At 36.9% G+C, this 11,309-nt stretch overlaps 1 protein-coding gene across 1 annotated transcript in view; it reads right to left on the reverse strand.

Annotated features, from left to right (window-relative positions):
* The window catches only part of LOC106179927 (sorting nexin-5), a 16,606-nt gene extending 5,508 nt beyond the window's left edge, over window positions 1–11,098 (reverse strand). Inside the window, exons 1-12 of the mRNA XM_013563738.2 lie at window positions 11,010–11,098; window positions 9,961–10,125; window positions 9,676–9,777; window positions 9,011–9,141; window positions 8,557–8,632; window positions 7,495–7,572; window positions 7,003–7,077; window positions 6,598–6,628; window positions 5,118–5,202; window positions 4,561–4,600; window positions 4,058–4,144; window positions 3,241–3,330 (exon numbers count right to left, since the gene is read on the reverse strand). Of these exons, the coding sequence (XP_013419192.2) occupies window positions 3,241–3,330; window positions 4,058–4,144; window positions 4,561–4,600; window positions 5,118–5,202; window positions 6,598–6,628; window positions 7,003–7,077; window positions 7,495–7,572; window positions 8,557–8,632; window positions 9,011–9,141; window positions 9,676–9,777; window positions 9,961–10,125; window positions 11,010–11,012 (963 nt within the window). The 5' untranslated portion in view covers window positions 11,013–11,098. The remainder of the gene's footprint in view (window positions 1–3,240; window positions 3,331–4,057; window positions 4,145–4,560; window positions 4,601–5,117; window positions 5,203–6,597; window positions 6,629–7,002; window positions 7,078–7,494; window positions 7,573–8,556; window positions 8,633–9,010; window positions 9,142–9,675; window positions 9,778–9,960; window positions 10,126–11,009) is intronic.
* Window positions 11,099–11,309: the final 211 nt, after the last annotated feature.

Consider the following 11,309-nt stretch of genomic DNA (forward strand, 5'->3'; position numbering starts at 1 on the left):
AGTGAGGACCACATGGCTGATACAGACCTACTTCCTCCAGTGCCAACGGTTGAACTAGGAGCAGGACTCCCACCCATTAACATATCCTACATCGTCCTTGGCACCATAGCCGTCATTCCCATTGCCGTGATCATCTTAATTTGCGTCTGGGCTAAATGCTACGACTGGCGCAGAAAAATGATTCTTTGTGGGCAACCTAGGGGAAGACCTGCACCAAACAAAATGTGCGACCTGTCACTGCATCACGTAAGTCCTTGCACATGTCGCAAACGTCCGTTCCCAAAACAGGTGCACGCACCCAAGCGGGACAACCCAATATTAATGTGTATCGAGAGAGGTGTCACATGCACAGAAAGACACAATGGTCCAGAAATTTACGTCAGTGAGCCAGAGTCAGATGGTGTTATTGGTCCGAAATCACCACCTTGGAAAAATATAGGGGGACCATCTTGGAGAAGCCCTGAGGGAAACCATTTAATGGTACCGGCATGGAACAGAGGAAAGCGCCACCTGCCGACCTTCTCACCTCTCATGTATCAAAACAACCAATGTAGCAGCATGTCCGACATCTCCATCCAATCAAACCGGTTTTTGAAAACACCTTTTAATTCCCCAATGCATCCTCTACGTGAGAGTGATGGATTCGCTGACACACAACACCGTTTTCTTCAAAATGGAACCTTGCCCTTGTACAAGTCACCACATGGCCCCAAAGATGCTCCAGTCGACCAACTGGTCAAGAACATGACAAAAGAAGATCTTGTGCTGAAAACTATGGACAAGAGAATGAAAGAGAGCCGAACAAACCACCATCCTCTGCCCCAGAGTTTAAAGATGGCAGACATTCTCATTCATGAAGTGATCACAGAAGAGGATTCCGTGTCGGAGAATGAAATCGATCAAGTGCTGACATCATTCAATGGAGTTTTAGATCACCATACTTGCACTACACTCAGTGACCAAACCTGCCCGACTCCTGAAAATAACCACCACAGAAGTACAGCAGATCACAAACATCAATGTCAGACAACAAACAAAAAGCAGAGAGCGTGTACATTTTCCTCTGACCCCCGAATATCTGATTCAGAAGCTTGTGTGAACAACAACAAAGAAGAAATCAAAGAAGGCTTGAGGGCCTGGGAAACAGAACAACAGGATCGTGAATCCTGCACATATGGCCATGGTCAATTGTCAAACTGGACACTTACAGAAAATGATGACCTAGGTCAAGATGGAGAAACCATTACCTTCTCCTCAGAGGATGACGAGGATGAAGACCATGACAACACTGACATTTTCGGGGGCAGTTCAGTGGCCAAGGATTGGGTCTATGAAGAAAAGTCCAGCAAGCCACAACGCAGCCAACAAGCCACACTAAAAAGGTATGCTTCAATAAATAGTATTAACAATCTAGAAAATAATGCAAGGAAATCGGAAAGTACTTTTAACTGCAACACCGACAGTGAGCAAGATATCGTGAAAGATTCAGTTGTCATGGCAACTGATCATAACACAGTGGATAACAGTGATAAAGCACCTGTCAGCACCACTTTAGACAAAAACTCACTGGCGTACACCAAGTGCCAAGGTGAATACAATCAGCTAACTAAGGGAACTGTAACTCCTGACAAATATCACAAAAAGTTCACTGAACATAAAAACAAAGAAGGCAATGCTGCTGATATCAGCATTCCAAACAATCAAAAGCCTGCAACCAATGGCTCTGTGAGCGGTTCGCTTGGATCTTCCAATTTATCTCAAGGAATAAATAATGGGCAGTGCCATTCAGAAGTGGTCACTCCTGGTCAGTTACCAAATGACCAGAGCTCCTCTGGGCAATACACCGATTCCCTACCTGAATCCTGTCAGTTCCCTGAGGGGCAAAACCAAGACCAGGGTCACTATATAGAACCGAATGACCACGAGATGGACAACACTGACCCTCGTTCTGGACTTGTAGACAGTGGTACAGAATCCCCGGCCATTTCTGCTGCAGAAAATGGTCCAGATTATGATGCCGCTTGGGCCAGGATTTTGAGTGGAACAATGTCGTTGGATGAGCAGTCCTATGAATCTCAGACATCCTGGATAGATCTGACAATTTTTGAAACACAACTGTCCAATCCTAATGCATCAAATATTCACTGCTCATCCTATGACGACCATGACTTCATTGAATTTTGTAGAAATTCTCAGAAAGGGCACAGAGAAGAGGAAAGAGATTCAACAGCTCATTTGTCTAATACTCCTAAAACTATCCCATACAAAAAGGTCGGAGCCGGCAGTATTAATATGTCCCTGCCCAGGTCAGTACATTATGTGTATACTGGGCACTTGAGTGACAGCAGGGCTTATGAAACTGATGAGAGTGTTACATAACCCCAAACATTTGGGTTTTCACAGACAAGAACTAATGAAGAGCATTTTTTTTTATTTTTTTTATTTTACATTCTGCAGAATCCAAATTTCAAACTAGCATTTTCTATAGTCAGCACACCAACTATTGATTATCTAGGTGACTGTTGGTGACTTTTATAAAAAAAATACAACACCATGACCTTAAAAAAAATTTCATTTGCATGAGACAAGCCCTGGACTTGTGTTATCTTAACAACTGCTGTCAAATTTCGGACAGAAATTTTGGTGCCCATGTCCCATTGTTGTTAACCAGTACGGTGGATGTGCACATATAAAATAAAATTATTTAAACTGATTTTTTTTATTCACATTTTGTCCTTCAGTGAAAAAAAGAGGCTGAGCTTAGTCCAGTTTATGTGCAATCTTAGCATTCTAATTTCAGAAAAACGGTCAATCAGATATGCTTCTAAAATTTTTTTAGCTCTTTAGTTTTTTTTCTTTAAAGTGCACTTTTCTTGTAGATGAAAAAAGACACTAATGATAACCATTTGGGGACTAAAGCATGCCTACATATTACTACTCCAAATGTAAATGCCACATGGCATCATTATCATCATCTGCGACAAACCAGACAGCTTGCACAGTTGAACATTCTCGCTTTGTCCAAGATTAGAGTTGCAAAATATTTTCTGTGGAGAATATTCAATCTTTTCATACTTTTTTGTACATCCATATTTTTGTTTGGTTGTTTATGTTTGTTTCAAAGTGTTTGTAATTTTAATGGGTCTCTCTTTTATTACTTGTCTCGAGTGCCTACTTTTCTTTGTTTCATTTTTTTTGGGGGGAGGGGGGGTGAGGGTAATCCTCTAAGTGTAAACTTACTGCATCTTTTTTCTGAGGCTTGGCCTTGTCAAAAGCTCTGTTGGCGTCCTCATACTGAATGAGAAGACTGGTTCTTTGGTGCAGCATGTCCTACAACCATAAAAATATCTTGAAGTCATTGGAAAATAATCATAAATACATCTGACTGCATTTCAATATCAATATCAAAACAGACAGGAACTCTACTCAATAATATATACTGTGATGGCACTGTTTTTTCCCTTTAAGCCACTATTATTCATAAATCGCTTTCACACACGAAAACTGCCATGATGTTATTGACAGCTTACATGACTACATGAAAATATGTACTTATTTAACTACATAATAGGAGTCTACTTGCATTAAGAGAAAGCCAAATCATAACAATTATCAAGCATATAAATTTCCTTCATAGTTAAAATATTTATGTCCCTAGCAAGCAAACAGCTGCTACTTTGACTAAATGCAGATTATATTGAGCTTTACAAATCATTTAAAAATGCATAAATCTTCAAAGACATTAGGTACATTTGTTCACTGAATATGCTAACAAGGACAATTTCATTAGGAAAAAGCATGCACTTTTCACTTTTACATCACATGTCATAGGAGTTTATTTTTTTCAACACTTCCTCAAGAAGGTGAACCTGCCAAAAATTTGGGCATTTTCACGCATATAGTGTACTTTTACTTGATCTATACAGATACATATTTAAATTATTAAAGTGAGAAAAAAATTAACAGAGATACAATTTGCCACATGGATAGACAATCACAAAGATTGTTCATCCCAAAAGACTCTCAATTTCTTTAAGTAAATGTTTAGTGGGTATACCTTAGCAGACTGCAGAAATCTTGCATATAGCTCTAACTGAAACCCCAGTGTTCTTTCATTATTGATAATGTCTACATCCAAGCTATGCTGAAAAGATAATGTAGGTTCAGTAAAGAAATTCATCAGTAGTGCCACACATTCAGTTACAATTATAATAACTTCTCTAAAGCAACAGATGACTGAGAAATACTAAAATATTGGAGTGCAAATAACTTTTTTATTTATTTTTTTTTAATGAGAAACTGTTATCGTAACTAAATATTATTCTCAAATTTGCTAATCAAAGTAAGAATAATCTTTACTGCCAAATGTATACAGCACTGGATTTAGCTAAGACTTATCCCACATTTTCTCTCTGACAAAAAGTATGAAACTGGAAAGTTTAAATTCAAATATCTGTGCAGTTTTCTGCCTGTAATCTAATGATTCATGATTGCCTTTTTTCTCTATAATATACACTAGTGACACATTTCAATACAGTTGATTACTTCTTTTCATTTTACCTTCATATCTTCAATTGCTTCTGAAAACTTGACTAGACTTCTGAAATCATTACAGAAAAAATCAAAGACAGAGCATATTATGGCTACTGTGCTTCGACTCCAAGTTTTATGTAAAATTGAAATATATGTAAATATTATGTGTACTACTGTCCAGTGTTAAATAAAAATTAAACTATCACTAAAGTGAACTTATTCCCACCCTCCATACTAAAATTGCCATTTCTGATAAGGTTGAAAAATAGGGATCAGATTGAAGTCCCCCTGGCATAACCTCATTACTGACTACTTTGTTATACTACAGTAATATATAATACTCCAATGTCCTGTGCATATTTTATACTTCATATGATTTCTATGGCACAAAAACTGTTAAGTATTGTGCAAAAACACTGCAAGGGGGGGGGGGGGGGGGGGGGGGGGGGGGGGGCAATCAGCCCCTTAGCTTCTGCATCTAAGATATACAGGGCAAGACACCATGTGCCCCTCTAACAATTCAAACAGCTATCGGTATCGAAATAACCCCAGCACATACAAAAACTAAATACAGCAAGGCTTACTTGCTGAGTTCAGTGCTGTCGTCATCTCTCTCAGCCCCTCCGGAGTTCAGTGAGGCTGATAAATGGGAATGTGCAACTGATAACCCTAGAAATAAATATAACATTTATATTTAAGTTCATCTGCAAGGAAAAACCCATGAAAAAAAACTGGATGTGTCAACAATATATGTTTGGTCTGATCAGGTTTCACATAAAAGGCATTACAAAGGAAAAAAATTATGATTTATTAAATCTAATAATGCACTTACTCAACTCTAAATGCATGTTTTGACATCATTACCAGGTCCAAATTTCTACATTTATCTTATTTTTAATAAGTATGCCACATGCCTGACATCAGGATGACTGACAGTCTGAGTGACAGTGCAAATTAATCCACCTACTACATTAACATTTAGATGTATGATATATGATACGTATAGAATGACAGTTTCAGAAATTTCACATGCCTCACTTAGGCCCCATTCAGAATCGGGGACTTACTAGTCCGAGGGTCAAATATGGCTGACCCACCTGAATTCTTCCCCACGGAATATCTATTCTATCTATTCAGTGTCTATTAGCAAATTAGACGACAAGCTTTGTAGTGGGTTGCCATATTTGACCCTTGGACTAGTTAGTCCCCTATTCTGACTAAGGCCTTAAACAAATTTTCAGTTTAACCTGGGGATCATCAGAATGGGTTGATTGCAATAACTACTGCACATTAACTCTACTGAATGCAATCGGATTAACAGATTAACATGCCTCCTCTTGTTTCCAATGTACTTGTGTAGTCATCAGCTTTTCTGTATTTTACTTAGTGGTAGGAGGCCTCTCAGTGTGTAATTCTGATTTATTCAGCCAGTGTTCCCTTGAAGTAAGTGCACAGCTATTGCGACCGAACCCATCCTGAATGGCCCCTTATACTCAGTACATTAATCTCTCTCCCCTCTCTCTCTCTCTCTCTCTCTCTCTATATATATATATATATATATATATATATATTACAAGCATGTGGCATCACTTCAGCCACAACTGTGGTGTTCTGGATGCATGGTACAAAACAAATGCATCACCAGTGGAAGAAGGCCTAATATATTTGTAAGATGTAAAGCAATGTTTGTGTGCTGTGGTGGATCTGATATTGCAGTAGATGTGACAGTTCCAGCACACCTGTAGCAATCATATTTAGTTTGTGCTTTGCCGAGAAGCGACGGCTTTAAATTCATGTTCAGAAATTGGGCAATACCCTCAGTAATCACATACGTTGGTTTCACAGGGTTAGAATAAAATTTGCCAAGTAGAAATATACCTGTGTCATACAATACTGCCCTCCCCCCTCTCCATCCCACATGCAATTCCATTAATCAGGATTAAACCAAGGTTTACTTGTGTTTAATTTCTTTTTTTTTATTCATTTACATGGGAAACAAAGAGGTGTAAATATCTTAAGACAAACACTGCATGAACGGTAATTATAAAAATACTGAGGACTTACTTTGCTCTGCATATACAACTTTGTTAAAAGCCTAAAAACAAACAAAAAGTACAAATGACAAAACAATACCTTAACATGAGAGCACCTAACAATAATTCAACAACTCAAAATAAAGTTATTATGCAGCTATGGCTATTTTTTTTTTTTTTTTTTGCTACTAAATTCTATTGTGAGAGAGAGCTTCTGGCAGTGCTGATACTCAGACCAGTGTTATAAGGGAAAATGTTCTGCACTGGCACAAAAAATTACTTTGGAATCAGCTGTACTTTATGAAAATAAGGTGTTTGAAAACTCTCACTACAATTACTTGAAAAACTCAACTAACACATGCCAAAAAATAACAATTTTGCAGAAAATTCCTCCAAAAAATGCAGTTAATTGCCAAAGTTGAATATTTTCACTCACTGATGACATTTCCTTGATCAGGACTGCATAGTCATTGACCCAGTCCCTTTCTTTCTGGAAATATTCCTCTATATCCTGAAAATATGAAGAAATCAAATATGTATTACCTAGAACAGCAAAAATGGGAAACTGCCATACATATGATACTTTCATTCCTTGCCACTGATGTTGCAAAGATCACAACTTGTTGATCAAAGATCATTCCACTTTGTTTTACTTATTTCTACTTATAATCAGAATTCTTTGTTTCTCTACTTGTTCAATCAATAAGTCAAACATAAATTTAAATTATTTATTACGGGGGCGGATTTAGGCCGTCTTCTGGGTCTTCCGGAAGACGGTCAGATTTTTAAGTTTACATTGACGGGTATCTAATGTTTTCTGTTGGTCAAAAATGGATGATGGATTAACAAAGATAATTTGAAAGACTGTCAGAAAATATCCCTGGATCCGCCCCTGTATTAGTGCTCCTATATATAATTGACAGCTGACCTTTTTACTGTCCTTCCTAGACACGGCAGAGCTTAGTTTGGTAAGGAGACCCTGTTTGACCTTTGTTCTCACTGGAGCCTGGATTATATTATTACACATATAACTGTACATTACATGTGCCTGGATTATATTATTACACATATAACTGTACATTACACATACGCCTGGATTATATTATTACACATGTAACTGTACATTACACATGTGCCTGGATTATATTATTACACATGTAACTGTACATTACACATGTGCCTGGATTATATTATTACACATGTCACTGTACATTAAACATGTGCCTGGATTATATTATTACACATGTAACTGTACATTACACATGTGCCTGGATTATATTATTACACATGTAACTGTACATTACACATGTGCCTGGATTATATTATTACACATTCAACTGTACATTACACATGTGCCTGGATTATATTATTACACATTCAACTGTACATTACACATGTGCCTGGATTATATTATTACACATTCAACTGTACATTACACATGTGCCTGGATTATATTATTACACATGTAACTGTACATTACACATGTGCCTGGATTATATTATTACACATTCAACTGTACATTACACATGTGCCTGGATTATATTATTACACATTCAACTGTACATTACACATGTGCCTGGATTATATTATTACACATTCAACTGTACATTACACATGTGCCTGGATTATATAATAACGCATAAATGTAACTGTGCCTGGATTATATAATAATGCATAATTGTACTTTACACATAGGCCTGGATAACACACATGTACCAGTAATTACACATTATGTCTGCACATTCAAAACAAACATCTTTTCTCTTGGTGAACTTTTCCTCTCTAGAAAATCTTTTTAGAGCTTTATTTTTTATAATTTTGTCAAAGCAGTTCAATTTTTTCCTTGCGATTTTTAAGGGTATTTTTGAGGTTAAAATTTACACATCCATTACTAATACATAAAGATTACACAACAGTAATATGTTGACTGCATTTTGTAACATAAAAATTTAACTATAAATGATCACTGAAATGAAATCAGGTCCTTTACCTCTTCTTCAGTGAGGAATTTCCGTAGCGTATTATCAGACCCCAGCTCTGGGTGATTGACGACAAGTTTTAAATATCTGCAAGAGATTAGATAAAACCTTGAGTGCCAATTACATACTCTGTTTGACAGTTATCCCTTTCCTTTACTGAACATATCATTATATGATTAACTTGCCAAATGAGATATTTCAAGTAAAATTAATGAATATGTTTGTAGAAAACTCAGGTATTTCTTTCTCATTCTCTTTATCAGATTATGTACATCAATTGCACTACTTTTAAAATTGATGAATATCTATCACATAATTGTATCCAAAGAGCCAACAAAATAACTGAAATTTTGCTATATCTAAAAGAGTTTTGATTACATTTTTAATCTATGAAAGTGTAATAATACAAAATTAATACTTATCAAATGAATTTTGTATCTGAAAGCAATAAATCCTTTTTTATACTTTTCTATACTCCTGCAGTCCTTGACAAATGTGTCCCCCATTAGGACCTTGGCATCCTTTCCTAACTGCTTCTTTGTCTGTTTTTCTGCAGATTTAGAATCTACGATAGGCTTTGGGGGCAGAGGTGGAAACTGATAAGAAATAAAAAAGCAAACAATGATAAATCATGTGTTTTAGACTTGAAATGTATCAGTTTTTAAGAAGTGCATAATGAGAGTGATCGGCAACCATGTGACTGTGTTAAATCATCAACATTAAGTAATATAGCCCATATTCTGACTTCACCTATCAAACCACACTCACATGCATTGCATGCATCAATCTACCCACTCACCCACCCACCCACCAATCACAAACCATTTTCTCCTCTCTCTCTCTCTCTCTCTCTCTCTCTCTCTCTCTCTCTCTCTCTCTCTCTCTCACACACACACACACACACACACACACACACACACACACACACACACCCATCCAATCACACACCCACTCACACACACACACACACACTTACACATCCAGAATTTTATAATTCATGATTTCAATCATCATCATCATCATCATCATCTAACCTCTTTCATGCAGCATCTATAAGAAAAAGAATCTCACTATAATTAATAATTTCAAGATTTCTGTTGTTAAATCAATCTACTAGATGTCCTACTCACTATAACTCCAGCCACATTATCTTTAATCATAAGACAATGTTGAAGCCATTCAAAATCTTCAAACTGCCGTGAGACTGTCACTTCTGGGGTGTCTCCTGTTACCTACAACAAGAAGACATATTCATGTGAAATGTGTCATACTTACTCAGGAATGAGTCTTTCACGTAGTGAAAAAGTCTGAAAATATGGTGTGTGGTACGGCCTAGACCAATGCTATTTTAGGCTCCCAGAAAGTCAGAAATCCACTGATAATGAATCAAAATGCTACATCAATGATTCAGTTACCTCCTTACTACAGACAGTATACAAAACCGCATCTCCATTTTTCACAGCTTCCGTCACTTTGACTGTGAAGGCTGGTTCAAAAGACTTCCCTGGTGTGGACGGAGTGTCCGAACTATCTGCCTCGCCATTGTGGTCATCAGAGATTCCATTCTCTGAGGGGGAATCCTTGAAATAAACATAAATATATAGACTGAATAATGTTAAAACTAATAAATTTTGTATTTTGTAGGAGGGGACGTAATCAAAACTCTTTGAAGTATGTATGATATATCTATAACTACATGTGTATATGCAATTAACATAGCAATTTTAAAATATGATGCCTATCCTGTAGTTGTCAAAGATTTAAAGTATGAGATCCTGCAAAGAAATAGGTTGAAACTGGTTTGAAATTTGGCTGCTATAATAATAATAATAATAATAATTATTATTATTATTATTATTATTATTGTAATCCATTGGGAATTTGGAATTCAAGAAGAGATGCTGAATGAAGAAATGTTACAAGTAACCCTGCTTACACGTACATGCATTCAAACGAAAACATCATGGTTCATTGAATTATGATGCATATTGCTATAGAGAGAGACAGATTTAGTCAGATGAGTCAGTATCATGCCAAGAACTTTAACATGACACTTCCTACTCGGGATCTATCGTAAACATCATAACTGCATGATGCGTAATCAAAACATGCAGGACAACTAGCATATTTAATCAATACATGATACACGTATAGCTAGGCTCCACGTCTACGCTTCTACATCGTGCCCAAGGATTCCTACTCCCGTCGATCAGCTGCTGTTGTTTTAATATTTCCAAACGGGAGACCACATCTTACTAAAGCTAAATTTAGCCACTGACTGAATTGAATCAGAACTAGTAGGATATTTACAACGGGGGGCGTGTGAAGACGCCGACAACAACATAAACAAAAAGTCGGAGCAAATCGATTTGCATATTCAAATTCGAAAACTCCATCGAGCTGGCGTTTTCGTGGTGATTTGTGGCATTGATTGATAACTACACAATCTCTGACATTTACTCACCATTTGGAAAACTCTATCACTGTCCCGCCTCTCCGTTTGCAATCTACATCACGTGCGCAGCCGGAAATAAAGTCTCTAAAACGACCCCGTTGCATTATGGGAGACAAAAGACGATCGATGTCTCCAAGCGTGACAAACGTCAAATTACTCTGTCGCAGACTTTTCACTTTATGTTCACATATGTGCCTCTGGCTAGTTCTATACATTTTTGTACTGTATGTATGTATGTATGGGATTGTCATCGCTAAGCTACCCTCTAAAATCTTCCTTCTTTTGAATTAATAGTTTTTAATTAAAATA

Source organism: Lingula anatina, chromosome 6 (genome assembly GCF_051362555.1).
Source record: "Lingula anatina isolate TDL-2025a chromosome 6, LinAna3.0, whole genome shotgun sequence".
Classification (NCBI taxonomy): domain Eukaryota; kingdom Metazoa; phylum Brachiopoda; class Lingulata; order Lingulida; family Lingulidae; genus Lingula; species Lingula anatina.